At 35.6% G+C, this 23,878-nt stretch overlaps 1 protein-coding gene across 4 annotated transcripts in view; it reads left to right on the forward strand.

The window, feature by feature from the left end:
- AKAP6 (A-kinase anchoring protein 6) overlaps positions 1–23,878 on the forward strand; it is a 280,187-nt gene that overhangs the window by 195,086 nt on the left and 61,223 nt on the right. For all 4 annotated transcript variants that reach the window (XM_051622356.1, XM_051622355.1, XM_051622353.1 and 1 more), the window contains exons 8-9: positions 7,718–7,866; positions 13,577–13,697. In XM_051622356.1, the coding sequence (XP_051478316.1) occupies positions 7,718–7,866; positions 13,577–13,697 (270 nt within the window). The remainder of the gene's footprint in view (positions 1–7,717; positions 7,867–13,576; positions 13,698–23,878) is intronic.

A 23,878-nucleotide genomic window follows, 5' to 3' on the forward strand; every position in this document is an offset into this window, starting at 1 on the left:
GATTTCTCCAAAATATGCACAAGGTAGATCTCTGAACAAAATTTCCAAGGAAAAGGCCATAGCATTTTTATATTATCTCAGTCATGCCTTCTTGTGATGAGTTGGGTAGTTTCCCCCAGAATGCATTGGTTTTGCAAGACCTACCTTCTGCCATTATTTTAAAATAGAAATGTACATGTCAATCTGCAGCAGAGATGGGGGCACAGGAATGTTCATTTTCACTCTAGAATTTCTCTTGCACGTGGGTGCTGTCCTGAATTCTGAATATTGGTGCATTTAACCTTAAGAGCATGCCCATTTTGAATGCCCAGCCCCACATATTGAGTCTGGTGAATTGCCTGTCCGCATGGTTTGGAATACAAGCCTTTTAGAAAAGTATGGCTTTTAGAACTCTCAATGCTTTGGATGTCAGGCAGACTCTTTAATAATCTCTTTTTAAGCCACTTCATTGCTCTAAAAGTGCAAACAGAGGGAATGGAAGGAACAATCAGAACTGTGCAAATACTGGAGTTTTTAATTAAGTAAGATTAAGTTTACAATTTTACCACATTGAGGAAAGACTAGTCAGACACAGAAAGACTTTGCTCTTCTTGACTACTTGGGGATCTTAAGGCTGGCCTGGTAAGGTATTCAGCCTTGTGGTTAAATATAACAGATTTGTGTTCTGACCTCCTATGACAAATTGTTTTCTCTGCCAGACAGAAAAGAAAGACAAAAGATTGTGTTGATTAATTGTTACTTTTATAGGAGAAATTCTTCTGGGCTTGTAAGAAAAGGGCTGTTTGGATTTACAGTTCCTGTGGCATGTGGAGAGCTGTCACTAAAGGAGCTGGAAGGCATGTGGCAGCTTTGATGAAATGAACTCTTAACATTTACGTTGATGGGTTTGGCTGGATCTGCATCCTTGTTAGTTTGTATATTCTGCCTGGTTTTAGCAAGCAGCACTCTGTCATCCTAGTCCGTTATGTTTTCAGAGCAAGCCTATTCCCCTCCTGGCCCACAATTATTGCAAACCCTTCTTTTGCATCTTGCCTGTCACTCTCATTCTGCAGGCTGGAGATGCAGACCTGCAAGACAAGAAAAGCAGCAAAAGATACTGGCCATTGTTCAATTCCCATTCCTACAAGGATTTTTTTTCACCTTGCAATTTCGGGACGCTATTGTCAGAAACTATTCACAGTCTTGGAAGTCTCTGGAGAGATTAATCCTTTCATACTTTTCTTCAATGCTTTTTGGTATTTGTGATATAGGAAACTTCTCTGGGTACAGAGCCGAGATCTGTTTGATGCACAGGGCATGCCACGCTCTTCTGTTGTACTTAATGTTACACTGAACAGAACCAAAGCAACAGGGACAGTCAGGAATTAGACAGCAGAGGTCCAGATTTTAAATTAACAGCATGATCAGGACACCTCCATGGATTTGATCAGACAATGCTGCTGAGGCCACACTACTGATTGCATTTGCACTCCACAGTCCTGAAGTCACAGGTCATGTTCCTAATCTTTATAATGAAACAGAAAAAAACCTTATGTATTCCTGAAAGCCAAGACAAACCGTGTAAAAAGCTATTGCTGTTATTTACTAGCTTTTTTTTTTTTTTGCTGTGTGGTTTTTTTGCTTTTTTTCCACCCCTGTTATTTCGGATGGCTATGGGAACTGCCTGAAGTTCTGTCTTGCTATAACACAGCCCTACTCTATCTGAAATTTCATTTTATGGCTCCTGTGGACAGGCTTCAATTCACTGTGCTGTTATTGCTGTTACTTAAACTCTACGATGGGTTTAAGTACCTTGATAAGTAAGAATGTTGTTGCCTTGTCATTTTGCTCATTCTGTGTGAAGGTTTCACATTGTTGTGATGGCTTTAGTACACTCAAAGAAAAAGCGATAAAGTTATTACCTATATAAAAGCATTTCTGAGGTTTATGACAATGAAAACACTTTGCTGAAATTTTAACTGGTAACAAGCATGCTCTGATTAGCAGAATTAATTTCCTGCATGATCAAAACACAATGTGTCCTTTGTCATAGGACTATCAAATGTTCAGCTTTCAGTAAACACACGTTATGATATAGGATTATTTTTTAATCTGATTCAGTCTTGAAGAGAGTGAGCAAGGTGAAGGATGGAAGAGACAGGGAAGCCAAAAGCAGGAAGGGCAACAGACTAAGAAAGAAGTCAACTGCAGCAGGTCGTTGTTTCAATTATACAGGTGACGAGGCAGGGAAGGGAGGGGCAGAGGCCAGGGAGTGAGAGAAAAGAAAAAGAGCAATGGAAGATAGGAGTTACCATCCTGCTTCAAAAAAACCCTCAAACAAATGCCTACACTTAAGATAGAAACTGTAGTTCCCAGAAGTCACTTAAGTCCAAGAAGCCTAACACTGCCCTGTTGTGGGCTCTATGATATTAAAGGTCTTTTCCAAACTAAATGATTCTATGTTTCTGTATGTCTGTTACACAATGCCATTTAAAATGCTGAGACAACATATTGTAAGTAGTGCTTCCACCCCGAGTGTTCTCAGCAACATAAGACCTGTTGGCTGTGAGGATGGAGTAGTGGTTAATCAAATCTGTCAGTATAGTATTTGGTTCAATTATTTCTGTAAGCTACATCTCCATGGAAGATATTTTGAGTGATGTACTCCTCAACATAAATTATTCAGTAGCTACATCTGTGACAGAGCCAGGGTCTGTTTCATGTCCTGCAATAAAGCCTTCTCCACAACTTTATAATGTTGAGAAATAGACAGAATGTTTTGACAGAGAACAACAAAAAATGCTTGAGGGCACAGATATGACCACGTAAGTGCTACTGTTATCAACTTAATTCTAGTAAGCAATTACTTCCAATTTTATCTCTCAAGAAATTTCACCAGTTACAAAGATATAAAGAGTGCCAAGCTGGGATGTACACCCTCTTTAAATGGTGTGGCTCTGTTTGCACTTCTGTATAATATACATAGAAGTGAGCCTTCCAAATCTACATTCTGCATAGTGCAATCTAACCACCTCCTTGTTTGGTGGAAACTGGCATTTGTGCTGTAATATAAGAAACAATGTTTTTTTCCAGCTTAAGTTCAATTAATGGCAAAGGAACTGAACAATGTCTGGATTTCATATGTAATTCTATAGTAAATACTGTCTAGCCTGGCAGTGGCATAGCTTTTCTACAGCAGAGAAAGTAGAGAAAGGATGATTCAAGATAGGATACTTTTATAACTCAAATTCAACTGAATGTATTATAGTTTGTATATTTAAAACACAGAATAGTTTGCTTACAGTAATATAGTTCATAATAAAAGACTTATGCTCCCTAGGAAACAGTTTCTGAACATACTTTCCTTTCAAAACCAATTCAGGAATATTTATTCTAGTACATTCCAATGTTTTTGTTTTATTGTTGTAGTTTTTCCCATCACAACAAGACTAGTGCTGAGTTCTCATCTCCAATGTACATTGTTCAAAATTTTTAGTCTCTCATTTGACACTCTGTATGCAACATAACCTTTCAATCTCCTTCCTCTCACCATAACAGCCATTATCCCTTGTCTCGTCTTTCTCCATTTCAGGGTAAGGTCATTCTAGCATGTAGGTCTAACAAGAAATACAATGTATTTTCATTGATTTGTATTGTTACTGATTACCCCTTTGTGTTATATAGTGATCTGTATAGTAAAGGACATTTTATATTGGCATGCAAAGCCAGTCTTAAGGAACAGATTCTGCACCCCAGGCTCCCTCTGTTTATTTATAAGGTCTTACTTTTTAGAAAATGAGCTTTCTGAAAATAGCCTTGAAAGTATTTACCATTATTAATTGATCACTAGAACAGAATATTTGGCACTGTTTATCCCCAGAGACTACTGTTTTTTCATAGTCTTATTCAGAAATTGGATTCTCCAGGCTCAGGAAAATGAGACCATTTTCTCATTTGATTATTGGAAATATATCAGTTTGATTTACAACAGAATATTGTAAACTCATTCTATCCTGGTAGAACAGTGACTGTTAGTGAATCTGTACAAGTTTGTAAGCAGACCATCATCAGCATCTTTATTGTGTTTTTACTGCAAAAATGGTCACTTAGAAGAGAACCACAAAGTGGAAAACAACTGCTGAATATCATTCTTTGGCAGTTTCCATGTTCAGTTTTTCACTGATTCTGACACGATACATCCTCTGAAAAGAAAAAACTAAAAAAAAAAAAACTAAAAAAAAAAAAAAAAAAAAAAAAGAAGAAAGAAACTGAATTCCATTCTAGGATTGGGCACTACAAATAAGTGAATCATTGCCCACTACCCATTTCTATTACATGTATATGGGATGATGCATATTTCAGTAGACTTTCCCAGAATTTGCTAGATACTCAAGTCCACAGGGGCGTGTTCGTGATACAAATTAAGTTCTCATAGTTGTGATAAGTAACTAGAATGCATATGTAGAGCAATCTGAAAATACACGCTTAGAATAAGCTAGAAGGTAAAGCAAGTAGCTTTTCTATATTTTATTAGCAAATAATAAAGTTGCTACTTTATTCTGCCAGAATACTGCAAAACTTCCTTATCATTTAAGTTTTTATGTTTAAAATAAACTGCAGTAGATTTATTGCATATCTGTGCTGTGTACTGTTTTCTAGATTGTGCCTTGTGCCTGTTAGTTCAGCTTCAGAAGAATGTAGGTTTTTGAGACTTAAACTGATCAATACCTACTCAAGGTCTTTGGAGCCTCTTTGGATTTGCAGTTGATATCAGAACAGGGACAAAAAATGCTTAGGTATAGCAGTGAGATAGATGAATTCATACAGAAAAGAAATCAGGGAGATCCATCAGAAACTCTACACTGCCTGAGTTTGAGTTGCTGAAAGTATTAACAATTAGTGAAGACAGAAATTGGGTTTAAAACCAAAAATAGTTGATTTATAGAGGGATCATATTTCTGAGATACAAGAACTGGGACACAACTACTTCCACTCAGGATTCATACAGTATGATATTGATGGAGTTTATAATCCATACAAGACGGCCTAATAGCTGTGAGGAAGAAATAGAGGATTCTTATTCATCCTTCTGCATATATTTACTTACCCTTTCCATCTTGTTTTTCCTTTCCACCGGTATTCTATTTCATACTCCTTTTTCTTCCCCCTTTTCCCATATATGTTAATGATTTGCCCACTTACAAATATTTTTGCAATGGAACAGAGAAGGAAAGATCTGTGAAAAGCTGCTTTTTAAATTTTTCCTGTCTCTTATTTTAAAATGTAGAGGAAATTATAGGAGGGAGAATTAGAAAATGTAAAAAAAAATTAAAATGTGTATCTGGAGTATTGGGATAGTTGTTCTGTTTGAGAAATAGCATGTGATCATATAGTTCATAGCTGAGTTTTAATTAATATGTGTGAGGTCCCAGAGTTTAGGCCACATGTGAATTCCCTCCTTTTGGAGTACAGGGGCGAAGGAGGAGGGAATTTTATACATACTTTCAACAACAGCCAAAAAAAAAAAAAAAACAAAAAAAAAATCCTCTATCCATAAAATCACACAAAACCCATAGGAAAAAAGGAAGAATTACTTATGTTGATTTTGAAACCCATTCTGACAATCAGGAAAATTATACGCTTAAAGTTTTCCACGAGATTCACCTCTAGGTTAAAAAATAGTCACAGAAGTTTTAAATTCATAATGTAGTTGTTTCAGAAAGTTACTGGTCCCTTGCAGCAGGGCTTTGGACTAAAAATATCATGTCAAGCATAACAAAAATAAAAAGAACCAATGAAGAACTGCTTTCTGTTAAGACTTAAGCTCAATGAAAAAATTCAGTGTTATGTGGACAATACAAAATACTCACCTGCAAGATTGTCCTTACTGGAGAAGAATCCTTCCAAAGAAGAAACTTGATCAGGAACCCCTGTATACTGTGGAAGGGGATTGTTTACCAACTTAAAAGAAAATTTACTTGGAGGTGGAAAGGGAACAGGAAAGCGATAATGTGTATTTTTTTTGCTGCTTTTTGTAATTTCTGAGTTACACAAACAGCAGTGTTCCTTATATTTTCTGAAAGACCATCTTTTATAACTCTATCAAACCTTAATGTTTTACTCAAACTGGACAGTACCAACTAGTAAGTCTTTGTATTCAAGTAATGTATCCTCATTGGTAACCCCTTGTGGTTTAATATTTCCCCTATTTAGACTAGGCATTAAAGCCTTGCATTTCATTTATGTACACAGTAAAAGACCTCCATATTTTACTTTGAATTTTGATCTATCTCTTTGGAAAATTGCTAGTATTTTTTTATTGGTAGTTTGTGTTTTTTATAATTTCTAAAAAAATGTATTGGGGCTTACTGCCAAACATAACAAATCTCACTGTAAGAAGCAACTGAGAGAGAAAGCTGTAAATGACTGAAAGAGAAATTTTAAGAAGGAAATGGAATTTCCAAATCAGCTACATTATTACTCAGCAAAAAATGCACCAAGGCAAGGCATAAGCAAATATATGTAACTGTTATTACTTACAAAGACACTCTAATCTTCCTTCAGACTTTCTCTACATTCTTTAGTGCTTGTTCCCCTTCACTTGCCTGCATTTCTCTTAGATTTTTCAGATTTACCTTCTCCTCTCTAGCCCTTTCACTGCTTTCTTTTTACAGCTGCCATTCTTTGTAGACTGGTAACTCAGTTGTGCTGTCAGCAGCCAAGCAAAATCTTCATTTCCCTGCCTCCCACAATAGAAAATGCAAGAGAGCCCTGATACAAAATGTCCTCCATGCTTGTTGCATTTACTTACCATAGCACCAATTAGTTAAGCAGTCATTCCTCTCCTAATGGAAGTAAGAGTATGTAGTTACACAGCAGTAGCAGTTTTTGAAGCATTATCAGAATTTGCAATGTGTTTTTCTTTTGGTGAAGCATATTAAAAGAAAACAATGGCATATTGGTCCCAAAGTGCTTTTGAACTTATTCTACCCTCTGTTCTTTGTCCTGTTCCTAAGGGCAAGTGTGGCAAACAGCAGATTTCATCCTTTTATCATCTGGTTCTGTGAGCCTCAGAATCAAACTGATCACAACAGCTGCAATAAATAAAGTGTCTAGTCGATAAGTTATGATGCCAAATATTATTCAACATTCTTCTAGCCAGGCACAAAATCTGGTGGAAAACAGCATGTCTCACTTACTGCCTTTTTCCTTGCAATTAGAATTGCTGAGTAATCAGTGGATGCCAAATATCAGAAAGCAGAATGTGAATAATGCCCATTTGCTTGTGTTTTTTTTTTACGTTTCCTATTTAAAACAAAATTACCTATAGCAATACGGCTTTAATGAATTATGAAGCACAGGCAATGTGTTAGCTATATCAGTCTTGAAGCCTGTAGCAAATGTAATTTTACGTATCTACCTGTTCTCTCATAGTATGTGATTTCTAATATATTGTTTATTCATGTCCAGACATTTTTATGCAGCATTTGTTTGGATATACATTTTGTGGAATATATATCTCATTATCTGTTAGAAACCTAAATAGTTCAGTTCTAACATTTGGGAATAATTTAATGGTTCAGCCTTTTTAACTGTTATCCAAGGACATAAATGATTGTGTGAATCACTTGGTTAAAGCTGTTGTAGTCCAAAAGTATTTAAAATGCATTCTTTCTGAATTTTTACTTTATTTTAAAGTTCTCTTGTGTTGTTTTTTCTCTTTGTTTTCTTTTTCTAGGCTCAGGTTCAGCTATGCTATCTGGAAGCACAAAGAGATGCTGTTGAACAGATGTCCTTAAAGCTGTACAGTGAGCAGTACAACAGTGGTAGCAAGCGAAAGGAAGAGTTTGCTGATATGTCAAAAGTTCACACAGGGGGAAGTAATGGGTAGGGAACTATTCTTTTTGTTGTTTTATTCTCACTGATCTGTATTTTTTTTTACATGGTACACTTTTTCTTACCTCTAGTTAACCAGGATTTTTCTTCCTAGGCCAAGAGGCAGGAGTAAACTCTCCATATTTATTTTTTTAATACATGAATGTAAAAAATAATGGGTCCTGGATAATTCATCAAAATCATGGTTCATTCATAGGATTACCTAAGATTATCTAAGAGCATTCCATTATTTTGATTTTTTTTTTTTTTAAATGATGTTTCCTTTTGCTTCAGGCTTTTCTCCTCCGATGGCCTCATATCTTTTTATTTCTTAGCATCTTCCAAGGAAGCATCTTTATAATGTAGTAATACCTCTGCAAGACAATTATCTATTATAATTATTCCACTAATAACTACGAAATACGAATGTGAAACCATTCACTTGTATTTCACTAGTTCAGACATCCCAGTTTTGTACTTTTAGAAAGCTTTAACTGTTTTCCCTTAACTTGGCCTTCTCAGTCTGTTTTTTGATAAATGTAAATACACATATCTACACACACACACATATATATGTCAGTGTATGTATAAAAACACTCTTTCTTAATTGCTTGAGCAAGGAATCTTGGTCAAATCAAGCACTGGATTATGCTAAAATGAAATCTTGCTGCCCCTCTCTTTTTCACAACCAATAAAACTTGTAGTTCTGGTTTAAGTCTTTTTCTTGAAGCTCTTTTAAAAACTGCTAGCTTCCCTAAATGAAGATACGAACATACCTGGGAGTTCATAATAGTGTGGGGCAAAAGCAGTTCAAAGGAGCCAAGCGGTGCTCATTGTTTGGGTACACCCTCATCCTAACAAATTATTCTTGTAACCAGGAAGTACAGTACAACTTTTGCCTGTAGATTCCTATGCAAGGAAATACATTGACCAAGGTGTTCTTGAGATCTTTATCTCCAGAACTTCCTTTTCCAGTTGTCAACTCAATGTTGAGATCTCGGAAACACAGTTTTATTAAATTACTGACTGTAAAGATAAATGAGCCTTGTAAACATCCCCTCTTATTATACGGAAAGATGACTGTTTTAGAAAAGTTGATGTGAGCTAATTATGTAGGATTACTGAGATCTTGATTACATATGCAGAAATCTGTCAGATTCTCAAACAAGCCAGTGCAGCTAGTGCCAACCATAAAAATAATTTGTTCAGAATTGGTGTGTATATGTATATAAATGTGCACTGGGGGCTACATATTCAAAAAGAGCTAATTTTGCAACCACACTGAGCAAGAAGTTAAGGTTAGAATTTTTTGTGGGATGTTAAGACAGTGAGATATCAACAGACATTTTGTTTTCTTTAGGGTAGGGGATATAAAGCTTTAAGCCTCATGGAAAAATCCAGTTTGCAGTCTTACATACCATTATGTGTGAGGTTCTTAAATGCATTTGTTTGCAGCCCTAACTACATACGTATAACTGGGAATTGTAATGTTCCAGTTTTCCCTACCTCCTCTATTCTATGGCCACCTTTCAGGGCCCTTATGGCTATCCCAGCCTTTAGAGGTCCAACAGTGGCTTAAGGGGCAAAAGGACCAGAGGGAGACTAATACAATACCATGTATTCAGCCACTATAGAAACTAGGGTGGGCTGGATTCAGATGGAAAACTTCCAGTTGAACCAGTGTGAGGTATTGTACTGAACACAATGGAAATGCCTTTCAGCGGTTTGAAAATACAGTTGATACAACATTTCCCTACTGCATGAAAACTGTGGACAGAAATTCCCCAGTAGGATGACCTAGCTTGAGACTGAGATCTGTACAGAGAAGGGGCTATTTGCATAACTGGGAAAACTAGGATACCTATCCATTAGCTGTTGTGGAGTTTTGACCTAGGAAAAAGAAAAGTGTCTACAGGGAGATCAAGAGTTACTTTAGATTAAATGTCTCTATTAGGGGAAAGATTTGGAGGTGCTTTGTGTAGGAAATAGCTAGACTGAGATTGTTGAGTTTGTATATGTAGAACAGGGTAATGCTAGTGGGTGTATAAAGAACAGGAGATTTCCTGCCATCTTGTTGCAACAGCCATAGAGAAGGTGTACGTGTATCTGCATGGAAGTGGCTAAAGTGATGATGAAATAGAAGAGAGTAAACATCCGCTGCAGGGAGCACCAGCTAGCAAGGCAGCAAGAGTAACCAAGAGTAGTTGAGAGCAGCTTCAAAATGTTTCAGCAAACCTGGCTGGAAATACTGCATTTCCTCAAAATTAGGAAGGAGTTTAACACAGGTACAGTATTTACAGCACCATGGCACAACATGATCATGGGGTCTTGTGATTCTGTCATCCCCCAGTATTGGGCCTTCATGAATGAGGCTTTGAGATAAAGCATTAGAGGGATCTTTGAGTATGCATAGACTATAACACAGTTTTAAAGCTGTTAATGTCAGAACTCTGATTTCTCCTGTATCCTCCTTAGAAAAACAAGTGAAAGAAGTTCTCAAAAACGATGATCCAGAAACTTGGAAGAACTTGTTGTCTAACTGAATATTTTTGGTAGGCATAACAATGTGTTTACAGTACTTCTAAATACCATGTGAGTTATGCCGTCAAAGAAATAAAACAAACTGGAAGTGTGTGTTGAACATGGGGAAAAGTGCTGATGAAAAGAGCTTTTATTTATTAATGCTACAGATGAACTGCTTTTCTCATGAGAAAGATGCTCATGAATTTTCATTCAAAATAATAAATTGATGTCCACATTTTAAGAAATATGTTTAGGGTTCAAGGGATTAGACATGCAACTCTGCATATCTGATTCCCTGTTTACCAAGATAAAATATACTTCTTAATGTCATTTTAGTTATTATGTAGCTAATGATTTTAGCTTATTAACCAAGAAACCTATATTAAGGAAGCTGTAGTTACCTGCCCTTTAATTAATATGATAACATTCTTGTTCGCAGTGTTTGAGTACTTTGAATGGAGTAGTATTTTTTTGCAATAAGCAGATGACCTCATTTATTCTTTTTTTTTAGTGATTGGTTGGCTTGGATAACCAAACCAAATTAGATCTTTTCTATACTTCTTCCATCTGTAACACACATCAGTGTTTCAGAGTTATGCTTTCCCTGATTCTGCCTCTAGCAATATGAAAAAAAATCTGCTAAGCCCAGAAAAAATAGATTCTGAATAAAAAAAGAAATATTCAATATACCACAGAAATACCGACAAGTACATTTTAATCTTCACCTGCCACAGATCCTACAATTGCTGGATTTTCTGAATGTCTTTTTAGTGAGTTAATAACTCACATCCTCTTCCAAATAGTAATTTAATAGTAATCAGTAGATCCATCTATTTAGATGTGAGGCATTCATTTTAAAAACAAAGTTGTCAGGTTTTTTTTAGTAGAGTTATTTTAGAACTAGTAAAAACATTGCAGTTAAATTTAAAAAAATATTGATGATGCTTTGTAAGCTGACTACATTCTTCAGGCTTGGGCAAATAACTGCCTTAGGCAGTTTGTTAAAAATGCTCTCAAATTACATGATTTTACAGCAGAAAATTAAAAAATAATAAAATAATAATAATAATAATAATAATAATAATAATAATAATAATAATAAGGGGGATAGGCACAATATGTAAACTGTGGGGACAAAAAACCTCCTTTACATCTTGCATCCCTTCCTGGGCTTTTTCCAGTGAATCCTATTTCTCTCACTGTATGTTTTGGGTAGAGTTCCTGTTTAGAAATTTAGCTAGAAGTAGAAATGTTCAGCACTTTCCTAGTGCTCATCTGTGTTTTATAAGGGTCAGGGAAAAGTGCTTTTTTGTTTCTTTAAAGGATCACTTTTTTCTACTACACCAATAAACGGACCAGTTAGGACTGTAACTACGATGTGATTCTATAGAGGCAAAGCAGGTGTTTGGTCTCAGCACATCTGCCTGTTATAGTAAAATCCCAGTCCACTTTCTGGTGCAGTTTCCAAAGGCATCCCATGCCATTCATGAGCATTGGATGTGGCTTTTGTTGCCTGTCATCTTCATATCTTTAGATTTTTCACTGGTACATGCTGTCCAAGTCCAACTGAACCTGTAACAATTTATATGAGAATTAAATCTAGCCTCTTATATAGTAAGAGGAGTAGTAAGGAGCAGTAGATACTGAAGATACAGAATGCTTATACTGCTTTCTGAGGAAGGTGTAAAGATTCAGTATCACTGCAAATATGCCATTCAAAATGAAGTTTAGCTTTAGTTTCATTTCAAAATCATATCTGAGTCAAATACCTCCTGAAACAGGATAAAAGCCCAAACTCCAAATGAAATTATTCTGTTTCCACAATAGTAACTTGCTCTTTTATACTTGCCCTTCTTTGCAAAAACATCATTGCTTAACTTCTTGGGGCAGCAGGCAATTTCACGTAAGTACACCTCATAAATTATTGACTAAAAGTATACTAAGTACAGCAGATTAAACGAGAGAGTTACTTCAGAAGAAGGAATATACTTACGCAGTATATGAGACTTCCTTTGTTGTCAACTCATTGCATATCGTACTGGAGAAGGAAAATGCTTTCTCCTCTCTTGCTTGCTTTCTTGCAGAGATACAGTTCTACTTGTCAAAAATTTATAAGTTCTCAAAATTACCATTTGCGTGATATTCTAGTTAATAACAACTGAAAATTCGGTAGTATTAGTAAGAGCAAAAACTTGTTTGGTTTATTGTTTCTCTGCTGAAATATTGCTAATGTTTTCATGGGCTTGCTAAAAAGTTGTTAATAATAATAATGGGAGAAATTAGTGTTAATGGAACATGCACTATTGTTAGATCTATATGGGGGCTTTTTGATACTACTGACAAGGCTTTTGTTAGTTCCAGTTTTGCAAGTTTTAAGATCCCCTTTCAAGGGGTATCATTTTGACGAATGTGCAGTTTTTCAGTGTGTACCTTCTGCCTTGTATCACAGTGTTTTAGAAGAATCTATGCTATACTTATTCACTAGGCTTTCAATAGAGAATCACATTAATCCTTTTAAGCTCCTTATTCTAATGATTTATTTTGTTGAAAACCGTAGTGATCCTCCTTTGAATTTTAATGATTGCTGGCTATTCAAGGATTCATTGTTTTGACTTCCTGTCCTTACCTTTGTTTCTTACATGTCTGTAGGGAACACCTGTCTAATACTGTATCTGGCCTTAGTTCTCACTGGCTTACCATATTCACTCAAGCCTATCTTAAGGTGTTAAGTTGAAATGCTAGCTACTCATCCATGAAAATGAATATAGGATATTTACAGAGATAGGCAGATGGACAGCAGAGGGATGGCTGAGTGGATTGAGTAATTTTTTTCGATGAAAACAATATTTTTCTATTCATTATATCATGATGGCTGTTGCAAATTTTGCGCAATATAAAGCCAGAGCTTTAAGAACCATTAAACAACACCACCTATGGGGAATTTCTATTTCAAAATTTTTGAAGCAAATGCAGTATGCCAACAGTTGTCAGGATTTGGCATCAGCCACTGAATTTAGGTCATGGCACTGGCTTAAATTGGATTTCAGTTTTCATTTTCATCCACTCTGCATAAATACAGAATGTCTCTTTAGAAATATAACTAGGAACATCATGAGTTTTCAAGAATATATTATTCTAATACAGGATTTTAACAACTACACAGTATTTATGCATAATACATTTTGTTCCTTATCTACAGCCTTTTGGACTTTGATTCAGAATACCAGGAGCTCTGGGATTGGCTGATTGACATGGAATCCATTGTGATGGACAGCCATGACCTGATGATGTCAGAGGAGCAGCAGCAGCATCTTTACAAGGTTAGCGCTACCGTTACTGCCTTTACCTAGCTATAGAAGATCTGATTAGCTTGACAAGTCTTTCTCTCACAGGATATCGCTGCGTTCATTGTATGTATCATGGTGTCTATTAGAATTCCCTTCCCTGTCCCCAACCTCATTTCCATCCCCTGTGCACTGACAGGCTGCACCGACATCATAATTGCAAGAAAGTTCCCTTTATCACATTCTATTTGGTGTAATTCTATAGGAGGACAAAGATTTGTCTTCAAGATGAATAGAAATAAATGAACTGCATTAATAAATAGACTGAAACAAAATGAAGGAAAAAACTGAAATGGTAGCATTTAACAAAATGTGTTTTGATTGGAGCTTTCAGCTGGATTTTTATCCACCTTTCAGACCTCGTCTGGGAAGAAAGAAATTTGCCTTGATTTTGGTTTGCTGCTGCCAGGATACAGGACTCTTCCAATTTAATTTTTATTAGCTATATATAAAGCAGACATTGTCGTGTTAAGTCACCACTCTTGCTTGTGATTTCAGCAAAATTTTTTTGAACTTGAATATTGATTATAGAGTCATCATCTAATATATATCTATATGCACATATATATGTATATATATGTATATACACACACACATGGTTTCTCATTTCTCATAACAGCCTTAGCCTGGAAGCTTTATCACTTCTTTTAGATAGACAGTACCTTTAAGAAGTTCCCCAAAATGTGTAATTTGATCCTAAAATTGATTTAGGCTTCACTGTATGTCTGAGAAGCTGTAGTCTACGGGTCAGAGGGGTGGTGGGGGAAAGAAAGGAGGGGCTTTTGACAGAAATATCAGGCTGCAGTAAATCTTCCTCATTTAGGCAATTTTTATTGGAGTAATTCTGACAGTTGTCATCCTTGAATTGCTTTGAGCATATGGCATATTTCAAAGAGCAGATTGTGAATCATAAAAAATAAAATTAATAACTAACCACAGAATCAGCAACAGTATAATGACAAGAAACAACTACCCTCTAGCTTTTTTTTATTTCTTGTCAAATAAACGGTACATTGAAGGTCATATAGAAGTTGTTTTGTTTCTTCTGTGGTTGCATGATTTGGTAATTTCTTAATTATATCTTTTTTCTTGCTTTGGCACCCTAACTTTTTGATGGTTTTCTTGCATTTTATTCTTTCTACTTTTAGTTCTTTTATTTAAAATACCCAGTGAGAAAATGTTGTCGCATGAGTTAAGGTATGTTTATAAATGGAAATATGGTTCAGATCCAAACTATTTTAGGCTGCAAGTGAGTTTAATTCAGAGGTCTCCATTTCTTGCTTTGACAATGATTTCTTATTTTTGCTAATGTCTTTTTCCTAACTTGCTAGATACTTAATCAGACTTAATCACACATTAACACTCCTGGCCCTGCCTAGGCTCAGAAATAAACAATGTCAGAAATGGATAAAAAATTTCTTGCTAATCTAAAATAAGGTGTTTTGGCAGTGCCTGTCCATATAAAAACAGCTTGTGTCATGCCTAACCTAATCACTAGTTTTAATCCTATACAGAAAAAATCAATGAACATAAATTTTAAGGAAACAATCTATCAGTATGAAAAGGAATGCAGCTTAAGCAGCCAGCCCAAGTATTTTAGGTGCTATTTGAGGTACTTCCAATACTCAAATGTAACCATTAAGAATAATTATAGATGGCAAGGCTGGGATAATCACACATGGTGAGAAGAGTAATAGAGAGCAATAATTTAAGAATTAGTTTCCAGTACAGTATGGCAGAAAAATGAGGAATATTGTATATTGAAAATTAGAAGCAATCATTTCTTAATATTATGAAATTGTGTATTGTGATAAGAATTATGATGGTTTGCATCAGATAGAGCAGCTGTGTCTGTAGTCTGTGTGGCACAGACAAACCAGCACTGCTTCCAAAGCACAGGCACCTTATTTGTTCTGCAATTTGTTCTCCCTCTGCAGGGAGGTCATCTGCTAGTTACGAAAGCCCCCATCTCAAAAGTACCTATCTGGTCACTGCAAAACCACTTGAAGAAGAAGGGTAGAAACAGCCTGCCTGACCTCCCACTGTGATTATTCTCTGCATATCCCTTTCTAGTGAAAGCAGCAAGGAAATTGTTAAGGACTGAAGAAGAGACTTAACTAGAAATGCGGAATTTGGTTAAGAGATGACTAAGGAATGTCCATAAAACAGGAGAGGTATTTGCAGGTAATGTAAGAGGCTTGAATTTATTACCCTTAAAAAAAATAACAAAATAAAATTAAAAAATCACCTACTGAAGTGCTGAAAGCCCTGTCCCTCCAATTTCAGATTTATTTTCAAAGTAGACAAAAGAAAACATTAGCAAATGTAATTGAGGGAACAATTCTGCACCAGCACAGGAGAGATGAGATAAATCATTAGGTCTTTATCATCCTTAATATCAGAGATCTGTGTAACAAATGAATCATGCCCTCAAAATGAGTATTAATAGTTTTATAAAACTAGCCTAGTAAACCTCTCTTCTAATCAATAGTGACACCCTTTTTATTTGGATGCTCTTATACAGAGTTGTGGATGGTCTGGTGCTCACAGCCAAGGGGCAGGATAACTGCCTACACTTTTCAATGAACACAGCCATTCAGGTCTGTAGGGAAGGAAAGCTGTAAAGGGAAATTCAGGCAGCTATGATTATCAGCATTTCTCAATGATGTGGGGTGTTATGAAAACACAGGTCTTGCTTTAGTCATTCTTTATCCGTTACAGCTTCAAATGTGAACCTGCTAATTGCACTCTCTCCATTTTGGTGGATTCTCCTAAACCTGCAGATCCTTCTTCTCAGTTATTGAGCTGACAAGTAATTGCACCTCTGAGCCAGCTCAGCAAGCCTCCTTTGCCAGGGAACCTGCTGTGGTATCACTATTACCAGCAGTAATCAGTGCCCCTAAGGAAGCTATGAATGGGAAGGAGCAATGATGAAACAGATAAATCGGAAGGGAAATGCATACATTAATGCAGCATAGCATAGTATAGAAATGCTAAAATTGCATATGGGAAAATAAAATGTTTTTCATGGTTAGACTGTTTTCCCAATACTCCATTTTCTGATTTAATACAGATTTAAGTCAACTCTCAGTTTAATTTTGTTTCTTAATATTCCAGGAGCTTCAGAGTTTTTTATTAGGATCCTTATTATCGCTCTTTTATTAAAATAAATATGAATATGTATGTATGCCTTCCTCTAAATTTCCTAGATTTTGGTGAAAAGATTGAAAAAAGAGAAAAATTTCTCACTGTTCTCTTCCATAGCCCTAAATTATTTCAGCTTTACAGTCAGCTAACAATTTTGAAAATCAACTAGTGTTTGATAAAATGGCAGACATGTAATGAATTGATGACAGTTTGTCTTCTAATGCTTTATGTATTAACTAAGAAAAAAATTAAAAGGGGCATTTCCATGTGTTTGGACTCTTGCTTCTTTGAACTGCTGTCATAGCTCAGTTTAATGCCAAATGTATCATGTTTATTTCATTTTAATCTACTGCATGTGAGCCTGATCTCATAAGCTCTAAGAACACAGAACTTGCATTGACTTCAGCTGTATTCATATGCTGTTGCTGGAGGATCAAACCAAAGAATTTAAACTCTGCTAATTAGCCCTTTAGTGAGAACTTGAGTAATTCTGTACCTTGAATGTTCAAAAATGAAGCAAATCAAATCAGTATTTACTGGAACTGTATAGATTAGAAATGAGTATGCTAGGCAGAAAAGTTAATGATAATTTTTTCCATTTTCCTCATAAGATTAATTACAAAACTTAATTGTGTTAGATTAAAACCCTATTTAAATAAGTACAGTATGATTGTTAAAATTGTTACTATGTTCAGAATAAAATGAACTAAACATTTTTAAACATCAAATAAAAGAACTTCTAACTTCTTGTCTGATTACAAGTAAAGTATGGTGTTTTAAATACAAACTGCATAAGCCCTAAGTCTTCACTCTTCAGCATCAATGGTCATGATAGATGGAAAAAGATACTTTAGTAGCAGTGCAAAGATTTCTGAAAGCATTTAGTTGACAAAACTTTTGGATGGCTGTTAAATTATTTCATCGGAGGGAAGCTGTTCACTGTATTAAATAACATGAAAATGCACATCAAAAGCTAAGGATAACTTTCAAAAAAAGTTGAGAGGAAAAAAATCTCCCAGCACTTTTTGTTTCCTTACTGGAAGCTCTGCCTCTTGGGAAGGTGCAGCTCGTTTTCTCCTCTGGGTGTGCTGCTGCTCCATTGTGCCTTTCTCCCTGGCTCAGTGTGCTATGGCCCTGAGTGGATCAAACAAACCGTGGTGAAAGTTTCCCTCATTTGCATCACTTCTAGACAGCCTTGTCGTACTCTTTGCTGACAGGAAATCACTGTCTTTGTCACCTTTTTTCAGCGATCTCCTTTTGGCAGAGATCGGCCATGTGACCAGGATTAATCACAACAACAGTTCTGGCTCAGAACTCAATGACATGTTTTCCTCAGCACTTCAATAATGGTGTAGAGGAGTCAGTAGGAAATGACTACATTAATTTCAGAGTGAAAAGATAATTAACACTTAAGGACTAGTGCTATAACCTATGGAGCTATTATTCAAATTAAAACTAATTTATTGCAAACTTGTGGAAAAAGAAAAAAATAAAAGAAAAACAAACTAACAAGAAAAAAAAGCAACAAACAACAACAGTAACAACAAAAAAACCACATAACCAACTAGCCTTTAATGCAATTGTTAATGCAGTCTTACAAGAGTCCCCGAGTTTAAAAAGAAGCACAAACTATATTTAACATGGTAATATTAATACATAAAAACTTAAACATTTCGAACTCGTGCCTGAAGTATGTAAAGTGCTTACTTAGATGATATGAATAGGATACTGGCAAACAAAAGCAGCAGTGTGCTCCTAGAATGCTGTGCTTCAAGGAGTTTCCTTGGCAACAGAAATGCAGTTCCAAAAGTAGACAGAACTTTCCTCAGAAAACATACTATTAATAACAACCTTCCGGAACAACTTGGAACAATTTGACTACTTGGCAATAATAATGCCAAGTGTTCTGCAAATTAATCTAACACATAACAGTTATACGTTTCTCTTGCCCATAATTCTCCTGAACTGGAGGATACAAATGTGCAAAGCGGTTCCAAATGCTGTGCCAACAGAGAGAGGGCTCAAATAGCAGCAGCCTATAAGGATCAATTAATGTGCTTTGTATCATTTTAACTTGTAAAACAGATTAGTTTAATTGGATTACTTTGTTCCATTTAAAATGAGTCCTGCGTACCTAGTGAAACCATGTTGTTGTTGTCTTTATTTCAAGCAGATTTTCCTTATAAAGAAAACTTATTAAAAGATTAACGGCCTATAGAGTGGACAATATGCTTAGGGATTGGTTACAAACTAGAAAACATGAAGATTTTTCCTCCTATACTGTGTATTCTGCACAGTCCAGGATGCCTTCTGTCTGTCTGGTAATCTGTCAGTGCCTTCATGGAGCTACTAAAACGGTCAAGTGGGAGAAGATGATGATCATCACTTCACAAGTAGCTCTCAGCACACTGCAGGATTGAGCTCCTTGTAGGTAGCAACTATAAATCTGTTATGCATGCAGTATTTTTAGATATGTCATAATTTCTGTCTGAGTCAAGAGAATAAACTAATTTCAGATTTGCCTTGCCAATAGAAGTCATTAGAATTCCACTAAAGGCCGTAAGTTTACCAGACAGGAAAGGTAGGCTGTGCTACTACCTTGACTTTTCCTGAATTCTTAGATCTGAAGGTTAAAAGTAATCAATATCTCATTGTGCAGCCTGATAATAAGTAATAACCATGATGTTAAAATCTAAATGTGATTGCAGATAGCACTTAGGTATGTTGACCCATTTGGGAGGGATTTTTAATTGCAATCAGGATAGTCATTATAGTTTGCTAATACATTTTTAGGCTACCTGGCAAAAATCACCACCTTTTTGAAATACAACCTTAATGCTATTAGCAGATTATATCCCAAAGTGAAAGCTGTTATTTTATCTGACAAAATACATGTAACAATTAAAATAATAATATATATGTTTATATTCTACTAAATAATATCAGTGGAGATATTCATTAGCATTTGTAAATTGTAGCATTTACTTATGTCAACATACAAGGATTGATACATGCCTCAATGGAAGCTATTCTTTGCCTTTGACATTGTAATATGCTTTTAACTGCTATACACAGTAAAATGCCTGAGCTCAGTTTTGCAGAAAACTCTGACTTCAGTTACTGTTCTTCACAAAGTCCAGTAATTTCCATGTACTAGGCTGTTGGGTTTTTTCCTCAACAGATTAAGAACCTAAATGACTTTCCACACTATGAAGGAAAACAACTGTTTTGTACATGAGGTCTCATAAATACAGATACTGCAAGCAGCAGTAAAAATCTGACTGCTATTAGGACATCAACTAAGTTAGTTCAGGACTTTACACAACAAATTTTCCTGGTCTTCTATTGCAGGGGGTGATGTGAATTTTTTTTACTTTTTCTACACAATTATTTTCACTTCAGTTGCACTGGAGAACAGAGTGAAAACTCTGTGACACATACTATAAAATCCAACTAATTTTTCAGTGGTCCGTGTGTTTTCCTTTGTAATATGATTAAATTCCTTACTACTTCTGGCAAATTTTGTATTTTAAAAAGCAGAAAAGAAAATTATTGTTGGCTAAAAGTCTTACTTAAAGCAGATAAATGCTGTTTTAATGTTTTATATAATTACAACAGGAAAACACTAATTACCATGCCTATGGAATTACAAAGTAAGTCTAGAGAAGGATAAAGACAGAATATGAAAACTATTTTTACATGTTCTTGGTTGCTTCCATAACACATTTCAAATGTAAACATGCACTTTTAAAGGCAGCATTGTAATTTCTATGGAGCAGACTCCCTATATTTCCTCAAGAAGTGGCTTCATGCAAATAAGTAGGTTTCTCCTATTTCTTCCCAGCATGACATTGAAGATGAACTTCACATTGTAGCAAAGCAGTACTTACTGAGCTTGTAGAAAAAGCCAGCACAGCTTTTGGGAGATTAAAGCAGTGTGTCTAGAATGAAAGAGGCATTCAACTTCAAACAAAAGTAAATGTGTACCACATAGCTGTCATCACCATTCCTTACTACAGCTGCAAAACTTGGACAATTTACGTTCATCACGTCAAGCATCTTAGTCAACTCCACATGCTCTGTCTTTGTGCCCTTCCTGGTATAAAATGGCAGGATAAGGTCCCAAGGAGTGAGACCTTAATGCATTGTCAAATATTCAGCACTGAAGCAATGGTTTGGCACACTCAGCTGTGGTGGCTTGAGTGGATACATCCAGCAGTAAATTACCCAAAGCTGTTTTCTGTTCATCAAGCATTTTCAGTTTTTCAAAAATGGAAACGACACCTTAATTTAACCCAAAGGATTATGAAAGTTACAACTTCCATTGCTTTCTATATGCTAGGACTGCCTAGTGTCCAAACAAAGTAGAAAGACCTCATAATTAGTCTCTCATACACTGAATTATTCATATTCTCTAAAGAACAAGTAATAATATCTGAAGAATAGAAGCACTCCAGCCTAATATTGGACCAAGAGTTCCTGAGAAAAGGTGATCTACTTGTGCTATTATACGTGCAGTCAAACACCAGGGACAGCAGTACTGGTGCCACAATGTTCTTCTCTGCCTTGAACTGCGTAAAGAGGCCACGTGGGGCTCCAAAACATGAATATGTTCTAATTTACATTGTTCTTAGCACAACCTTTCAAAATTTTATTCATTTGTCTAAAGAAGTTTAAGTTATCTATATTTTCTGGTCTCCTGATACACTGGATCACATGCAGAACACATGTAAGCAGTGCAGAGTCATAGGAGCTGCCCATTCAGGCTAGTATTTAATACATTCCAGCATATTTTATGGAATTTCATATGAATAAGCTGACTAAAACCATCTCTTGAAGTGATTTGTGAATTTGCAGTCAAAATTCACTCATAAAATCTCATATACAACTATGCCAAATAAGGGAGATCAGACCTCTAAGAAAATAAAGAAATTTAAAGAAGCCAGGATTGGTTTCTCTTTATCACACTCTTTACCTCTGATGTTTTAATCTCAAATTTCACAGCCTTTGTTCTCAGTTGTGAAACCGTGTACGACCTTTAAGATCTTGTACAAGTACTATATAACACAAAAATGGCTCCATCAGGACAGAGGACAGTTTGTCCTATTTACTTCCCCAGATATTTTTCTTCCATGAGGTTGTCCAGTAATCCTGAGCCTACATAACCTTACAGAAGCCACAGCAACCTGCCTCAAGGAGTCCCACAGGTTTTGCCCCATGCTGTAACAAATAACCCTCTGTGCAGTGTGTCTGTGCTTATGTCTGCTCTAAAGCTGCCTTCCACAGATCTCACCAAATAATATATTGAAGTAAGTTAAAATTAGGAGTGTTAATAACACAATGACACATAACTTTTGAAGTTGTGCGCTCACGTGTTGGTTGGATCCAACTCGGTGGATTAGGTTGTTTCAGCGAGAGGCAGATAAAAAGCCATTAGCAAAAAATATACAGGGTAGTAGTATTACCCTCTTCCTAAAGTTAGCTGTCAGTTTTTAATTTACTTCCCTATTTTTTCACCTCATACTCCAGGAGAAAATACATTTTTTTCTAAACTCATAGGAATTATGTGCTTTGTCCATGATGTTTTGCTTCATAAAAATAATACAGAAAATACCGTTTCCTTTCCAAATTACTCCTCATCAGTATACATCATAAATAATCAGTATTGTAAAGTTTCTTTTTTAAAAATAAACAAAAAACAAAGTACCACAGAAAACCTTTTTAGCAGATTTTCTATATGAAACCCAAGTTCACAAAATCTCTGTAAACTCGCAGTGGCAATACATTCAATGCATTCATATCTAAATTATATAAATAAGTTGTAGTGAAGTATGCCAGTTTGCAATCTCCTGAATTTTTATTTGTGATGTATTTTATTTGTATTTTTCAAAATGTATTTTATATATATTATATTTATATATTGAAAATACATATAATGTCAATATATAATACCAATCTAAAATATTTATTTGTAGACATTTGTAACCTTTTAACATACCTAAGGTTAGATGATGTTTTTACATTGTGTGCATACATTTTTAATACATTGTAATGAAAATGGTTACAACATTTTATGCTAACTTCTCCATCTAACAAGTTAAAATAAGCGATCTTTACAATTTCTTTCATAATGGTTGCAGCTGCAGGGAGGGCTATGGAGAGATGGTGGTTTCCCCAGTAATACATTGGGAGAAGGAGTCATCTATGAAGACTGATTTAGACTACTAAGAGAGCTAAGTAGACCAGCCTGTATTGAGAGGTTCCTTTAACGGGTGATTCAGAGCAGAAGCTTAAGTCAAGCACTATAAAATAGTTTCAGAGGATACCTTTTCTCTCCCTTCGCCGATTGTGTAAAGAGGTTATGAAGATCAGCCTCACTTTGCATTACTTCTCACTGACTCTCAGTTATCATCAAAAGTGGGGTTTTTAGTACCGTTGTGTCATGTCTATGCAGTATTCCAGTTTGAAACCCTGCTGTGATTCATCCAGATTTTGACAGACATTACACTAATGTTTGATCATCTCTACTTTATCCATTGATTATTCTTAGAAATGGGAGATGATAGATACAGAATTGGCGTTACGAGATTTTCAGGTGGTAACTTTCTGAAGATAAGCATTAGGCTTTTTGAATGATATATTGAGGCTGACACACAGGTTTTTTGCTGACCTCCATCAAGGAGGACTGTGTGTCTACTATGCAGGTGGAAGAACAATAATTCCCAAGATCTCTTAGTTTATTATCATGTGTGGAGAGATCAAATAAACATCATCAGAGGTGAGAAGTAGTTAGTCATGTGATCTCACTTTGTGGTCTCAAAAAGTTAAACTCTGTTGTTTTGGTTGGTTTGTTGTTTTTTTTTTCAGTAAGCATATGTAATTTAGAGTCAGGGCTCATTTTTCTCCAGTAAGTCAACAGTCAAATGTCTCATAGTATGTATAAGGAAAATATTTTGTTTCCTTTTCACTTTGGCTTGGATCAAATAAAAATTCTACTTTTAGAACTTCTA

The sequence above is a fragment of the Apus apus genome, chromosome 5, assembly GCF_020740795.1.
Source record: "Apus apus isolate bApuApu2 chromosome 5, bApuApu2.pri.cur, whole genome shotgun sequence".
Lineage (NCBI taxonomy): Eukaryota > Metazoa > Chordata > Aves > Apodiformes > Apodidae > Apus > Apus apus.